The 16,336-nt window shown below is 35.4% G+C and overlaps 4 protein-coding genes across 7 annotated transcripts in view; 1 reads left to right on the top strand and 3 right to left on the bottom strand.

Annotated features, from left to right (window-relative positions):
• Positions 1-5,193, bottom strand: part of LOC124217507 (uncharacterized) — a 130,543-nt gene extending 125,350 nt beyond the window's left edge. Inside the window, exon 1 of one of the 2 annotated variants that reach the window (XM_046623236.2) lies at positions 4,647-5,193. The gene's annotated coding sequence lies outside the window, so the exon portion shown is untranslated. Of the gene's footprint in view, positions 1-2,148; positions 2,773-4,646 lie in introns of those variants that run through there. The other variant, XM_046623238.2, reaches the window with a different exon arrangement.
• A 441-nt stretch (positions 5,194-5,634) lies between these two features.
• Positions 5,635-7,357, bottom strand: LOC138190816 (jerky protein homolog-like). Its single transcript, XM_069135271.1, has 3 exons — positions 6,548-7,357; positions 5,951-6,178; positions 5,635-5,827 (listed from the first exon to the last, which is right to left on the bottom strand). The coding sequence occupies exons 1-2, from the start codon at positions 7,047-7,049 to the stop codon at positions 6,003-6,005; spliced, it is 678 nt and encodes a 225-aa protein (XP_068991372.1). The 5' UTR covers positions 7,050-7,357; the 3' UTR covers positions 5,635-5,827; positions 5,951-6,002.
• Positions 7,358-7,814: 457 nt separating this feature from the next.
• LOC124217509 (protein RER1) lies at positions 7,815-9,911 on the top strand. Of its 2 annotated transcripts, XM_046623241.2 has the most exons (6): positions 7,815-7,979; positions 8,300-8,383; positions 8,501-8,605; positions 8,708-8,804; positions 8,953-9,170; positions 9,502-9,911. In XM_046623241.2, exons 2-6 carry the CDS (start codon positions 8,309-8,311, stop codon positions 9,592-9,594), a joined length of 588 nt encoding a protein of 195 aa, XP_046479197.1. In that variant the 5' UTR covers positions 7,815-7,979; positions 8,300-8,308; the 3' UTR covers positions 9,595-9,911. The 2 variants fall into 2 exon arrangements, with proteins under 2 accessions (XP_046479197.1, XP_046479198.1); XM_046623242.2 differs by lacking the exon at positions 8,501-8,605.
• A 620-nt stretch (positions 9,912-10,531) lies between these two features.
• Positions 10,532-16,336, bottom strand: part of Dh44-R1 (Diuretic hormone 44 receptor 1) — a 29,186-nt gene continuing 23,381 nt past the window's right edge. For both annotated transcript variants that reach the window (XM_046623220.2, XM_046623219.2), the window contains exons 4-11: positions 14,299-14,392; positions 13,258-13,351; positions 13,094-13,174; positions 12,712-12,788; positions 12,240-12,359; positions 11,845-12,030; positions 11,573-11,733; positions 10,532-11,399 (exon numbers count right to left, since the gene is read on the bottom strand). In XM_046623220.2, the coding sequence (XP_046479176.1) occupies positions 11,255-11,399; positions 11,573-11,733; positions 11,845-12,030; positions 12,240-12,359; positions 12,712-12,788; positions 13,094-13,174; positions 13,258-13,351; positions 14,299-14,392 (958 nt within the window). In that variant the 3' untranslated portion in view covers positions 10,532-11,254. The remainder of the gene's footprint in view (positions 11,400-11,572; positions 11,734-11,844; positions 12,031-12,239; positions 12,360-12,711; positions 12,789-13,093; positions 13,175-13,257; positions 13,352-14,298; positions 14,393-16,336) is intronic.

Genomic DNA, 16,336 nt, shown 5'->3' with positions numbered 1-16,336 from the left:
TTTATCTCTCTCGTTTCTCCATCCTTTTCCATCTGCCAGGCGTGCAAGGCACCTACGGAGTTGGAATGAAGGAGGAGGAAGAGGAGGAAATCTCTCGGGAAAAATAACGAGAAAGCTTGATCCACGTTAAGGACGAACGAATCGCGTGCGCGCCTCCAACTTTACGACAATGCGAAATGCCTCGCGCCTTTGAGACGTACCGAACGGCATGAAACTCCGAGTATTCGCTCGGGTGTTGTGGGAGAGAAAGCAGGGCATAGATTTTGTGTGAAATGTGAGAATGAAATTCATAAGTATTACCACAGGGAAGAAACTGCGCCAAAATATAACGAAAGTATAATATTGTCAAGACTGCCGCGACACAATTTATTACGTATTTGGGTTTTATCAAAATTTTTTTTATCGAGTAAAATATTTTTTATCTTTTTTTTTTATCGAAGTTTTACCAAACAAGGTCTACTTAAAACGTGATAGTCTTTCATATTTTTCTTTTATAACATATAGAAAAATGAGTTTAATAAAATAATTACAAAATCAATTACAATCCCAGCATCGATAACTTGCATGCAAATAAAAATGTCGCATCGATAATAAATGTATGTCACTCAGGACTAATGACTCGAGACTTAAATTTCAGAATTTCTTGAAAAATATCCATTTACACACGAGCAACGTATGTAGTAATTTTTTTCTACTAAATCGTTGAAACTGATTATTGGTACGATATTATACAACCTTCTCATTTTGGTTTTACGTATAAAATTTTGCGGATAAGCGGTTTTTGCATACGACGTGAGTGTCAAAAAATCAGTGATGAACGGAAACTTCAAGTAAAGCTAATCAGAAATACCCAAAGATTATAAATTTGTTTGAAAAAAGCATTTCAAAATTACGACAAATTACCATTCTTCGTAAATTATATTATAAACGGTGTATGAATCTAAATTTCCGATTAACGATTCACAGAATTTCAAGAATATTTTTCAAAAACTATTGTCCTACTCTATGTGATTATTTTTTAATCTCGTTCCACTTGCACGCTTATGAAAGCTTTATAATTTATTTTAATATCCTATATCGACAAATTTGCCTATCAAATGTCTAAAATATTTTATGGAAAAAATACTAGCCACGGAAGTAATTATAAAAATATGACTACGCATCTCTTTCCAACAACTAGTTAGAGTTTAAAACATTATCTGCGGCAGAAAATCCTGATTAAAAACAAAACAAAAAAAAAATAAAAGATAAAAAATCAAATTTGAAACGAAAAGGCATTCTTATGTTTAGAATCTAAAAGTTAGCTTGTTTTGCAATTATCATGATATACAAGGCGGGAGACTCGGTGCATCGCAAATCATCGTTACCCCGATTATATTATATACGCAGTAGAATCACGTCTTATAAACCTTTCGGAGTGGCTAGTTCGATTCAGTCCTGAAGCGATAATAATAACAGACATATCGTCGAAACAACTCCTGGGAATAGTGAACCGTAGACCTACAAACGTATTTGTTCGTGTCTCCTCGTAATCAATTAACTGTCGCTGTCGACCCTCTCCCACCAGCTACAATCGTATTTGGACAAGGCCGTCTTTTAATTTTCCCTCCCTAAGATAAGTCAAGTTGAACGGAAATGGATAGAAGGCCGAGACAAACGTTTCTTCGACCTGTGAAGGTAACCTAATGCGAGATAATAACCGAAAATAATTTCTTTGACTTAGGCTAAACATCTTAATTCTTGTTCCTCTTGCTCGGAGATTTTTATTTTTTTATTTTACTCTCTCATATAATCTAATAAAATGTAATAGATATTTTCGTGAAATTTCAGAAAATGCTGTAAAACTGATTGTAATAAGTATCGATACACCGTTGGTGTTAAAAAAATTATACCTCTGCATTAAACTTCGAATTGAAGATTTTCCAACTTCTTCTTCTAACTTCTCATGGTCTATGAAATTCAACTAAATCAATTTCGTCTGAAACCTGTAAAACATTATTCGCTGATTTCTTGTTGTCAGTAATTTTCCTGTATCACGAAGAGAGAATGTAAATAATACGGTATGAAAAACATTAAGCATTGAGACAATTGCCAGTTTATATATTACAACAACGATCACATTACAGTAACGCAAATAATTAAACGGACCTTGACTATTTTCCAAACTTCACGGTGGTTGTCTTCTGTAGGACGACAGGATACAGTCGGCAGATTTACCGCAAGCGGCGTTTTAATCGTTTAATTCAAAGCACTACGTAAAAACCAGAAAACCCGGTGAGTTAAAACGGAATACGATAAGTTAAAGAGATTTTATCGCCTATGATAATTGTTGATTAGTCTTGATTACGCAGCGTCGTGATAAATCATCGTCATCTTGTTGAAAAATAAATCGAACGGCAACGATTTTTGTTTTTTTTTATTTATTTATTTATTTTTTTTTCTATAACAACGGGTACGCAATATTCCAAGTATACAATTATAGGTGTTATTTGTTGCTGTGCAAAGGAGCGACAGTCATACTACGCGATTGCATGTTGAAAACTGTACTTGATATCTATTTAGTGTCAGATGCGATTCGACGAACGATTATCACCGAGGGTTAAATGGACCGGGTGCTTCTTCCGCAAAACTTGTCTATTGACGAAATGAATATGGTCGTTCCCATCGTAGGGTAATACCAGATACACCCTTTTCCGGGATCTCGTCTGCAGCTTGGCGCGACTCGGTACCGAAACCAACTGAACGCCTGGCGAACGGCGACTAGCAACACAACCGCGGCGATCCGGTTTGGCTGACTACAGCCTTACTATCACTACTGCAACGCTTTGCAATCGGATTTTCGAAACCTACCCTCGTCCTCGTCCTGCGCCCTCCGATCCGTCGGTAACTAGATGAGCCTTCCTTATCGACTGACAACACGGTGGTTGACTACCCTCTACGTCAACGATGTATCGACGAATTTTTTTTCTGTTACTCTTGAATTTAAGGACCAGATCGCGGGCTACTGAGGATATCGCAACGTGATCTGCAGATGGTTGTCATTATTCTCATGAAACACTTTGACACCGTCACGTCAATAATCGCTGTATGATTCGCGTGTAAGTTTCAACGAAGATCATATTTTGCAATGTCGAAATCTTGTGGAAATTTCTCTCTTCGATACATAAGAAACATAACGTAACAATATTTTTTCAACGTTCACGTTTTGCGTGAAACGTCCCAATGAATGTTTAATGAAATTACCGTAGTAATAAGAATTTTTTAGTAAAATACAAAATATCTTTCGAGATAAAAGAATAATTTGTTAAAAATGTATCGCTGCATGATATACCTGAATGCGGTTAACGTTTTAACATTTCTAAAAAATATTATTAAAATATTTTAACAAGATACGCCTTATTATCGTACACACTTCACGGTATGTTAGGTTGCCTGCACTTAGGAGCAGATTTATTCTGCCAAGGGTAACAAAGAAAACTGTTGAAAAAAATTTTATACGTGAACAGAAGCTCACAGATGCAAATAAATTGAATATAAATCGGTACAACTCTCACATTCTTTATAAGGCTATTTGAGGAAGAGTTATTAATTCCAATGGACATTTACGAAACGCATTTTGACAAATCATTGAAGATAAACAATTTGATCGAAATACGCCTTATTTTATCCTTCTATGGCTAACAAGGAAAACTGTCGTAAAACCTTATTCACGTAACAAGTAACGTTGATGTAACAAACCATTGAAAACATACCTACTTTGTCAAGGAGTTGAGGATCCAAAATATGATGGTATATTTTGCTTTACTACGGTTTATTGCATTTTAAACTATTCTAAAGTTACGGTTTTCACGGTTACGTTACCGGTACGAAATCTAATCTCGCTCGCATTTCGCAATATATATTCACAAATACAAGATAATTGACAATTGATCGGTTTGACTCCAGCATTATACACCCGAAAAATTAATTACACGTAAATTCTGCACACACAGTTACGCTTTATTTCTGCTTGTACTTTAAATGCTGGCTCAATCACTTCAACAAACTTATCAGACATGCCGAAGTTTGAATGTTAATTGTTACACGAGAACGACGGAATAATACACACATTTAAAATTAAAAATGTTTGAAGAAATACACCGCGAGGTTTGCTTGAGCAAAAACAATCGAAAGCTAATCTCCACAATATTGATCGTACTTCAATTGTTTTCTTCGATCCGTTGTACCGCTCAGTGGAACGTCACTACCAAATGCAAACATTTAAGGAATACAAATAAAACTGATGCAATGATATAGTAAAAGGTCACGTATTTTTATATTGTCTAAAAAATTTGACGAGCGTTCAATAAATAAATTTCCCTGTGGGAATAAGTGCCGTAAAAATGATATTTTCATACGAACGTCACGAAAAGAATAAAATAGCTGTAGTAATCGAATATGCAATTGTACATTATCACCAGATGAAAAAACCTTGAAAATAGTCCTACAGCTGAAGTTTAATACACCGACTATTTAGTAATCTGCAGAAACGCAAAACAGGGTTGTTTTAAAGGTAAAAGTTTGCCGAAAAACAGCTTAGTAAGCAGCCAGAAAAATCCTTGGGTGCTAAATTTCTACGATGGTTTGTAAATATCACTCAAACTTACCTCCGACTGCTGTAAACTGTTCTAGTTGTGGCACGTATTTTTCTACACCGTATCACTCTGGTTAAAATGCACTCCGAAAATCGAACGATACACCACAATAACACGACACTAAACAAACGACATGCAACCGCGTGGGCTTTCCGCGCGATGCCCATAAACTTATAAAGATAGACTGCGCGATCTGTGCTCGGAGCCGAAGCTTCAATTAGAAAGAGAGAATACAGCCAATACCGGACCTCTCTGTTGCACAACCGAAAGAGAGGGTCGCAGCTGCCAGGCGAGGAAAACAATAAACAAGCGAAGAAGCATACTTGTATAAGCCTGTGTGTTTCCCTCGCGAAGTCACTGATTACGGTGACAGTAAAGTAAAGAAAACCGTGTGAAAAAAATTATAAATACAGATTTGACGCTTTATAAAACTGTCTCACGCGATTGGTAAAAACAGTTGCATGAAAGAAGCTTTCAATACTGTATAATACTTAAAACCCTACCTCAAAATATACCGATACATTTTGTCCGACTACGTCCTAGGGAGTTCTCAGCGCTACTGGCAAGTTTCGGAACACGCACTTGTGCAGTTTCCATCGTTTTCATCTCTACGTTGAGCTGCGCGAAGCGGCTGCGCGTAAGACTTGTCGCTGGCGTTACAGACAGATTCGAATCCCATGAACTCTAGATGAATCGCAATGAAAATTTCTCAATGATTTTAAGCCGAATAAAAAAGCTGTGGGAATGAATTTTGTCGGAGAAAACTTGGCTGCTCTGTTACCAGACGACTTTATGATATTTGAATGTGGACATATCACCGAGAACGATTTTATCGATGATATGTCTGATTATTTTGCATCATTGCCTGTGATCGGGTAGAATTTTTAAAGTGAAATTTCTTTGGCGGGAGTAACTATAGAAGATTGTAATACTTCCGTCTTAAATTAGTTTTTATACAATGAAGAAATTTTTCTGCGCGATAAGCAATCGATACTTTCCATTAACCAAACACATAAATTTTCTTAGTCAAATATAAGAATTATATTTACATATGTAACAAATGTATGTGTTTACTTAAAGATTTTCATGTAAAATATTTAAAGATGTACACAACTAACCAGCATTATTTTCGTTCTGTTGAGAGCTTGGAGCATATATGTTTTGCTGCTAATGGAATTCTTCCATATCTCCTTCTAAATACATGAAATAAAAAACATATGAGGTTAATATTTCCAAAAAAATACTATTCTGAATGGCGTAACCAGTGCAGCTCATTGACAGCTTCAAAATAGATGTAGAAGAAGATAATACTTTACCTTGGTCAGTTTTCCGAATGAAATTGAATACTGCGGCAGCATCCACCACTTTCTAGCGTTCAACTTTTTTCAAGAGATCAAGTAAATCATTTACATTAATTCTGTACGTTAAACCACTCTCGTCCGTATTTAAGATTTGTGCTCTGTCAAGTTTTTTCTTAGCTATCAACTCAGCAAGCTTTACTATGCACAGATTAACTGCTTCCTCATCGACTGACAGTGTCTCTCCTTTACAACACACAATATATCATAATATAAGATAGTTTTGAATAAATATCATAGTTTTTCATTTATTTAAGATCAAGAATTTCAGAAGCCTTTCCAAGACTCCGTACTTATAGAAAGATTGGAAGATCTCTAATCATTTTTAGAAAGGTATAATTTATTCCGTAAAATGGTTCACGATATTAATTTGATTTTGAATGAAAAATTATATATTTCATAAATTTGAACTAGGAATAAAATTTTCCATATGTAGTATATGCATGAGATTTCTTAAGACCAAAGAAATACTTAATGGGAAAAAAGAATTACCAGTTTGAAAGTAGCATAATTTACATAAAAAGAATTTGAACACGGAAGATAAATTTTGCATACCAGTAATTGTCAAATCTTTGATGTGAGTTCGTTTCTTCCATTTTTCTAACCATCCGTTACTAGCTTTGAAATTTTCCGAGCCACCAATCCTAGAGTTGATGACAAGTGCTTGTCGACATAACATTGGTCCAGAAACCATAATGCTATTGCGGCGACAATCATCAAACCACTCAAACAATTCAGCATCAAGTTTCTCCGTTTTAGAAACTTTTTTCAATGTTTTTGTACTATTTTTGTTGGCAGCATCCTCTATTACATTCTTGTTAAGTTTCCATTTACGAAGAACACGATCGCTCATGCCATACTTTGTACATATTTCACGGGAGGTTAAGTTTTTTAACTCTTCCAATATCTTCTGTTTATCCTCAAATGTATACCGCTTACGTTTTTTCACTACTGGTGTTTTTGTAGAATTACTGCTTCGAGATTCACATTCTGGGTCACTCTCTCCTAGTGGTACGCCAAAGTCTGAATTCTTACGATTTTTTACGGTTTCTGTCATTTCTGTTGCTATTTCAAATATCCATGTATCACAGTTATAATCCTTCACTTGACACACTATTGTTCAGTAAATTCGATAATCTAAATAATAAATAAACACAAAATTAAGCACTACATAAAAATGTATGCTCATTTAGACGAGGCATGTTTACATAAGCGACGTAAACAAAGTGACAGTCGGCTGACCCACCCACGGAGTAGTAGGAGTCCCACCACCATGAAATGTAATAATACTGGAACACGGTGCAGAAATAACGGTGGATCACATAGATGCGGTCACGCTGTATATGCTCCAACCGAAAAAGAGAGACCGAGAGTCAGTGAGCGAGAAGCGTGGGCATGACTGGTACTCCGAGGGTAAGTCGGTTGGCTTCGGTAGGTTCTTTATCTGTGGAAGCCGTTCGACAGGGTGGCAGTGACGTCATTTAACGATAAAGTGAGAACGTCGATTGGTTGAGATTTGAACTTGGAAGGAATGAAGTCTCCGTGAACACACACTGTCTGCTCCACATAAATTATGAATAAAGAATTTGAATGTCTATTCGTTTGTATGGAAATAAGCTGATATAGAATTGAGTATGAATCCTAGTAACCCAATAAGACGCGTTTCTTCGAAAATACAATGCAAGAAGCGTAGGAACTTGCGTTGGTGAGTCATCGTCTCGTGCAGCGTTCCGACCACGATTATTTGCTCTTCGCCCCCGATCTAACCAGGAGGTGGCGTCCTCTGCATGAAAGCTGAACCAATGATAATCGGCCACCGTCACCTCGGAAAAGTTCCTTCATCCTTGGAATAGAATTCTTTAATAAATTCCATAATCCCAATCCCGTAGTATGCCATTAATGTTGTGACGTGTAATATTTTTCTAACCACATAAATTATCATATTATTAGAATCGACGAGATTGGCTGGATACAGTGTACTCTTTAGGTAAAACAACATTTTATATCGGAATATCTGTCAACTCTCGCACGTTTGCACGACAAAATTTCATTCTGCTTAGAGGTTAGGTTAGAACTGCCTTGGTAACTGCTAATTACTCCATTCGGTTATTATCTCTAACTATAGTATTTATGCAACGTTATCAGTCCCTCAGGATCGCATTGCACAATCTAATTCATTGCGAAATATGTTCAGTCCATGACATTCTTTTTTTCTATAATCCCATGATGTATTTTATAATGAAAATCCAAAGTGAAAAAGTTCAAATTTTTTAGCAATTTATTACAGTCAGGTTTTAATAATTTAAGGAAAATATCATGATGCAAGATGAGGACTTGGGTGGAACACCGAGGCGGAACATTTTTAGTCAAGGACTAATGAGATTATCACAGGTAATATTATATTTGAAAAGGAACTAAGAAACTCTTAAACATATTCTCAATTTCTTCGCAATTATTTGCTTGTCATCATCAAACACGATTTATTGACAGTCTTGTTCGTTGTCATAGGTATATCAGGGTTATTTGGATGTGTGGACTCCTCACGCTATCTCAAGATGGATATTTGCTGCATTTCTTTTAGCCATATTTATATTACGGATTTTATTAACACAGGTGGGCGGGAAATCAAATGCAAAATGACATGTCCATTACAAAAATTTAAATACTGTCCAACAATGCTGATATGTTGAATAATCTTACATTATCATTGTTTAGGGATGGTACATCGTTACATATGCCCTGGGAATTTACCACCTCAATCTGTTCATCGCATTCCTCACACCAAAAATTGATCCTGCGATGGACTTCGATGGTGAGAACGAACTTCAGACATACTTGAACCTTTCTGTTGATCATTATTGATTTGATATTTAGTAATATATGGATGCAGCTAATCGTGAGATTAAAAAAAAGGCTAATGATATTCACATCTGTACTATTAATATCATGTCTGGTTTTAGATGGCGATGGTCCTGAACTCCCCACGAGATCGAACGAAGAATTTAGGCCATTCATAAGGCGGTTACCAGAATTTAAATTCTGGTATTCAGTGACCAAATCTACGATTTTTGGAATGGTGTGCACTTTATTCGATTGCTTTAATATTCCAGTATTCTGGCCAATCCTTGTTATGTACTTCATAACACTCTTCTGCATCACTATGAAACGTCAAATAAAGGTAAGAATCTTCCATTCATCCCTACAAGTAGAAATTGTGATCGATGCATGTGATAGAACTATAATTCATTGTCTTGTACTGAAGTTTCTGGAGATATGCTACAGTACTTTTCCTACATGTATGGTTACGACATAGATAGTTTGTTTTTGTGGTTACATAACTCACAAGTAACCTAGATATGAAGAGATTTGAGTCAATTAAACTCTATTAAAAGTGGCAATCGTAGATCACCCGATCTAACAGTAAACAATCGTCAAGTACAACATTTTTCGTTCATAATTGACGTACAGTTACGATAGTCATGTGGAAGGTTAACAAATTTTTTTCACAGCACATGGTGAAGTACCGATACCTGCCGTTTACACATGGGAAACCAAAGTACCAAAACCACGAAGATACTTCGAGATTAATACACCCGAAATGAGTAGCAGCCACCAGTGATGGATGAGTGTATAAAGATAATGCGTAAATGTGCGTAGTTCTTAAATTCTTCAAAAATCCCGTGCAAAAGCCCAAGAACTTTGGTAATGAATAATTAATTTTTTTTATTATACCGTCATCTAGAAAACAATTGATATAATTGAAATATGAAGGATACAAAGTAGGAGTTAAAACTCCTGGGTATAATGTTAACTGGTATATGAAATAAAATGTATTAATATATTTGTAACATAAACTTGTACAACCTATTGTTAGGGTCTTAAATTGTTTCTGGACACAGTAAAAATATTATTAACTTCATGCAGTTGTTAATGTAATATTAAATTATCGCTGAGTGTAAAAAATAAGATATAATAGGTATGAATTTCTTTCGTAACTCTATCAAACTAAAATGGTTATTATTTCAGTATGTATATTTAACTATCAATTCGAAGAAAGAAATATATATTAATATACTTGTGTTTGTATATTCACTCAATTTACCGCAGTAATTAATGTGTATAGGTTTCTTTTTAATTTCAACCAACGATGGCCCAAACTAGTCAAGTCATCAAAATTAGTTGGACCCACTTAAATGATCACTGTATGTAAGTAGCAAAGATTATTTATTGCCTAGCAAAAAGTAGGCAACGCATAAGTTTTCTTATACTTTTTTCATTTAAACTTTGCAAACAAACATGGGTAGTTTGTGTGTACCTTATGAAATTTAGTCTTTTCTTATACATAATATTAACCATCTAAATTATATAACAATTAAAACTTATGGCTAGTTGTCTCGATTGAAAGTTGTCTAAATATAACAATAGTAACTTGGATCTTGGTATTTATTTCTTCATTACAGATCGATATTGCCGTAATAATTTACTCCCTTCATCTGCCTGCTACAACGCTGACGTATTTCAGTTTTACATTGCACTTCATTACTATTGAATAACACATATTGGTTTTTTTTTTTTTTTTTTGTAGCAATGCATAGATTTCCCGATTTTAGGAACTCTGAAGTAACGATTACATTGTCGCTCTGGTGAAATGAGTCTCAGTTAATGAATACTACGAATAAACATTATAATAACTATGTAACGACACGTTAACACGGTTTTTCTTCTGAATTATGACCTAATGAATATAAATACAGCATTAAAAGAATAAATTGACACATTCTAATTTAACATTATACATTCACGAAGAAAAAATCTACATTTAACATCAAACGATTCCTCCGGCATAGATGTAATTGATATGACTACGTATGTACTGTACATGGTTATGAGATTGCGTTGTGGTAAATAGTCAGTAGCAAAATTTAAGACATTTGATGATTATAAAAATAAACATTACACATATTGAATCAAATCTATAGCCACACGCAAATGACAATTTTTATACCCTGGTTTATGTATAAATATACATCATAATATATACGTACACGATGCTAGTAATAATATTACATATGTATACCAACATGCATACATATATATATATATATATAGAATATATAGTCCTCTTTCTTTTGTACGAAGAACGGTACACCTAAAATGTATTTTAAGATATACATCAGTGATTTTAAGCGTAAGGTATAATAATAATAATACGTATGTGTGTATGTATGTATGTATATATATATATATATATATATACTATTTTTATTCGTTAAGATCTTCGGATATAGCCTTCTTTTCACGTTCAATAAACGCTGTTGCTGAATTGGCCCCGATAACTGTAGTTGTTGTTGTTTCACTCACTGTAGATTCCCTTTTCCGATAAGGATTCGAGGGTTGACAATAAAGTCTAAACAAATAACGTTGTAGGAAACGTGTACCAAGCAAAAGTGTTCTATGATATCGAAGAACCATAACTATGTAACTACTAAAACTTCATTATTAATCATCCAGGGTATGTGCCTGTATGAATTTAATTTTCATTCTGTTGTTTGTGATCGATAGGGGCCTGCAATTGTTTACCTTATGCTCTCCGTTCTTGAACGAGGTGACCAATTGTTACAGCTATGATACCGCCGATCTGCTCCAAGATTCCTTGCCGTACTCCATCTTGAGAAATGATGTCGCACGGTATTTTGTACCTCAGTATTAAGAAAGCAGTAAAATAGCGCTACCGAAAGGCCCTGAAAAAAAAAAAAATTAACCGACAAATGGATCGTTTTCATCAGAATGTCATCTTTGGTACTAATAATTGGTATGATGTAGTAATTGCTGGAACATTAATGACGGATTACCTGAAAGGAGAGCAGTATCGCACGCAGGTTTCCAAATACATGAGCTATATCTCCTTGCGTCGGTCCAGCAAGTACCAGTATATAAGTAACGCCAAGGAGTGGAATGAGTACGAGAAGTGCCTTTGTAGCTTTTCTGTATTGCTGTGTCTCTACATTGTTTGCCGAACGAAGTTTAGTTATTAACACCTGAAATAAGTAATAGTTATGTGCGAAACTGTATTATATAGGTCTATACAATGTACAACGACTCCTGCTTATAAAAGAATATAATTCTTATTCCCGTACTTCATAACTTTGTAATCTATGAAAATTTCATTCATTGTTATGTTTTCACACAACACTGTTTATGAAATAGAAGTCGATGTGTGAATCTATTTTTTTTTTTTAACACTCACCCACATGATCATAAAGAGGAATATGACGTTCATACAAAGAACGACGATTGTTGGTGCTATGTAAAACCAATCGTAAGGATGTGGTGCCATCCATGGACAGTGTTTCGAAAGTGTGATTTCCTAAAATAAAATCGAACTTCACAATGTATAGCTATGCAGAATTATTTTAATTAATTATTAATCCTACAGCAATCAATGTATAGAAAATTTCTCTCATTCGTTTGAAACTAGTTCTTAGTTCGCATCAAAAACATAGATTTCTGTAGAACAAGAATCAGATGGTTCAAAGTCATTTAACGTTTACCATATTTTCAGGGAAACGAGAATTGGCACAGGACAGACATTTATGTGGAAAATTATTTCATCTATTAAATGAATGTCGTCTGCAGAGAATGATTCCACACGATCAGCGCGAATCCTAGAATTTCAATTTATCAGTCAATCAAAGGTCCGTTCAAAATAATACAATTACCTGTTGAATTTCTGAGATAACATTATCTCCGAGTGATTTGGCCATTCCCCACACGCCGGTAACGATCAATGGCGTTCCTAGAAATTTCAAAACGCGAATTACTGTATTATATGAACAGAATGAAGAGCGCTGCGCACAATTCGTTGCAACAATATTTCCACGTATATAGCAATATTTCGATTCAGTGAATTGAAACGAATTGACCTGTTCGATATTTCAAAGAATTGGGATTGAAAAGAATTGGAACGAACTAAGGATTTGGAAGAAGAAGGGAATTGGTCTTGTTTGATAACGACTTTCTGACGTCAATACGGAATCCCTGGAGTCTGAAATTGAATCGCGATTCAGTTTCATTTGATGGAAAATAGCAATTCGTACGTACCCCAGCCAATGATCAAACATAGTCTCAGTTTTATGTTGTCTCCGGTAAAGGTTTTCACGACTAACAGGTACAAATACAGTCCTGAAACAACGAAACCTTGTGAATCGATTTCAATCCGTTTTCACGATACAATTATACCAATAAATGTCCCGTATATTGTTTACCTTCGACAAACATCCAGAAAAAGTTTGTCAGATAGAAGTACTGTAGGATGGACAAAATTGTTATACACGTTGGAAGATCCGTATGTGTTGATATCTGTAATGAATATATAATTGAGCGATTAGTAATGTACACAAGTTTCAGTTTTCTTTTTCTTCGTTAAACACGCAAAGAAACCGCGGACAGGTATCAAAAAGCCATAAATTAGAAGAATTATTCAAGTTAATGGGCTGCTTGGCATTGCAAACAAAAAATCAGTTCAATGCTGCATTTTGGCTTACAAATACAATAAGCCGTGACAATTTCGAAAATATTTAGAAAAACGCCCTTACCGTCTTAAATAGACAACACGCGATGCACCAGTGTTTTTTTACGTTACAGGCATGTCTATTATAAGGCGTAAATTGATGCGCTGAGCGGCTTGGAGGAGGATCAATTCTACAGAAATCAGTTCGACAACGAATAATGTTCGACAGAATGGTTTCTACAGAAACATTTTGCTACAGAAAGGGATTCGAGATTCACATGAAAAATAAGCCCGCACGAATTATTCTACAGAATTTTTTTATACAGAAGATTTTTCTACAGAACAGTTTTATAGTTTTACACACGCAACACAGTACCCGCACGACACAAAACAAATTCAACGCAAATGAGTTAAATTAAATTGGATTAAATTAAATTAAATTTAATCAAAATGTACGAAACTGACGAATGAATGTGTGATTTTGAGACGATTCGACGATTACTCCAAATTTGCATTGTGTCAAACACAATCTGTAGAAAAATATTGTGTAGGACAATTTTCTGTTGAACAAATCTCCAATAGAATAATTCATGGAGGTTTATTTTTTATGTTAATCTCGAATTCCTTTCTGTAGCAAAATATTTCTGTAGAAAGGAGTCTGTAGAACATAATGTGTAGAATATTTTCTCTGTAAAACTGATTTCTGTAGAATCGAACTCCATTCAGTGGCTTGAGTTGCGTGATTACTACCGATCAGGTGCAAGCAAACCGTCTGCGTAGTTAATTAGAACTTTACCTGCATAACAGCTGTTAGAATCCACATCAGATCAGCCAGTATGTAGGAGAACATTAAATTTGTGTGAATGTTGTTTCTCAGGCACCTCAGTTCCCTTAATAAAATATAAATTTTAATTAGAACAACAATCAATATCTGAATACAGTTTTCTTAATTTTCTTTTATTCGTTACAATTAAGGTGACTAGAATTGCTTACACAACTTTAATATCGAGTTGAATGCACTGATGACGAAACCAGACAAAAAAAGGTATTAAATGAAATATGTACTGAGAAATAGATTGAAATAAATGTAAAACATGCGACCCATCACTCGAATTCTTGAAACAATTCAACCTCTGTTCGACTATTTATATTATACATATTTTCTACACGTTACCGAACACTCGAGCTAACTGAATTATAATCACATCAAAGTTATCTCGTAACATTGTTTATCGATGCCTCTGAAACTTGGGTAAATTGATTGATCGGCTATGGTGCAGGCCGGCATAGATACACCCACAAAATGTGTATGTAAGGTATAGGTCAAGTTCGCACATTTCGAATACGACAATATAATCACCGTATATATAATAGGATAACAAAAGTTTGTACGAATGCTCGAGTTTCAAGCCAATTAGGAGAACTTCGTGATTGTTTGTTTATTCAATGTCTGTCGAGAGACCTGAGGTGAGAAAAAATTTCCCCAGTTTTCAGAAGCTCTCACCAATTCGGAACGTTTTATCAATAAAAATACTTAAGAACGCAAACACAATGGGACTAAAGTTGATAATATAACTTTGAAATAAAAATCGTCAGTTTCCAGATTAGGAATAACTGGCGGAGTTGAATTTATCAAATCTGAGTTTGTTTCTGCTGTACGGAGGTTTATTAAATTTCAATAACGTTACAAATTTCAATCTGATTATATACGAGTAGACGGTGAAAAAACTGGTTGAATGTCGCGAATTTAAAAGTCGACAACCAATTATTCAACTCGATTGGGGTTTGTTTTATTCAAAAGTATGCAAATCGAGCTTCATTTACATATTCCATTTTATTCGAATCAATCAATGGAAAGCACTGTATTTGACGATAACATCAACGATTTCGCTGGGTGACGCGTGTTTTGCGGTATTTACGATATATCAAAAACGTCTGAATCGCAATACTTTAAATTTCGAGAGAGAATCTTCGGACGTTTATACATCATAAATCAGACAATTGGTTGTCGAGATACGAATAGACAAGAATTGACCATCTGTTTTAGCTGTCTATTCGTATGAAAAATCCTCATCAACTTTTCTGACATGTCTTGTCATAAATTCAGAGGTTCTAATTATATTTCTAGATCTTGACAAAATCCCGAGCATGGTCTCATGATTCATCCGATCGAGGACGCTATCAGGTACGGACCACAATGGACCAAGTCGCGCGATATGAAGCCTCCAGCTGCGCAAGTAACGGTAGAGCTGGGAATGACAGGGAGAGAGGTGCGGGTTTCCGTTCCTATTATTCCAGAACCTGTCTCACAATTGGCGCTGAATTCAGTGTCTACGCAATTACGCGATAAGTCTGAGTTACTTTAATCCCGCGTACTGTAATAAATTGCAGTAGATCCATTATGCAAAACCTTGACAAAATACAGGGTGTTTCCATGCAAACGCCGCAGTATATTGGGTTGCCTACCACCGAGGGGAACAAATATCGGTAAAACAGATCCGCCGAGTCATATTCGCTTCAGTCAAGTCAAGTCGTATAATGGCTTTAACGTGACTCCGGAATGCGATCAGTGAACGCTTCGGCGTGAGTTGTAAACAATGGAACAACTGCTTGGCCAAATCGACGCAACTTGGCAACACAGGCAGTTCCAACTCACTCGCGAGAACTTTGAAAGTGCTACCTACCGATAACTCGGTAGATCTGTATTACCAATATTTGTTCCCCTGGGTGGTAGGCAACCCGCCATGCTGTGACGTTTACTCGGAAACAACCTCTGTGACAACAGTTCAGCGGCAATTTCTTTGCATGCGGTCTGCGGATCAATGACGAGAACA

This window comes from Neodiprion pinetum, chromosome 4 (assembly GCF_021155775.2).
Source record: "Neodiprion pinetum isolate iyNeoPine1 chromosome 4, iyNeoPine1.2, whole genome shotgun sequence".
Taxonomy (NCBI): Eukaryota; Metazoa; Arthropoda; class Insecta; order Hymenoptera; family Diprionidae; genus Neodiprion; species Neodiprion pinetum.
The sequence above is the reverse complement of the archived record's forward strand: the minus strand, read 5'-3'. Positions and strand labels throughout refer to the sequence as shown.

Coding starts and splice junctions, on each gene's coding strand:
- LOC138190816 (XM_069135271.1), bottom strand. CDS start 7,049: ATGACAGAAACCGTAAAAAATCGTAAGAATTCAGACTTTGGCGTACCA. Junction 6,179..6,547: donor CAAAGATTTGACAATTACTG/GTATGCAAAATT, acceptor TGTGTTGTAAAG/GAGAGACACTGTCAGTCGAT.
- LOC124217509 (XM_046623241.2), top strand. CDS start 8,309: ATGATGCAAGATGAGGACTTGGGTGGAACACCGAGGCGGAACATTTTT. Junction 8,384..8,500: donor GACTAATGAGATTATCACAG/GTAATATTATAT, acceptor TCGTTGTCATAG/GTATATCAGGGTTATTTGGA. Junction 8,805..8,952: donor TCCTGCGATGGACTTCGATG/GTGAGAACGAAC, acceptor GTCTGGTTTTAG/ATGGCGATGGTCCTGAACTC.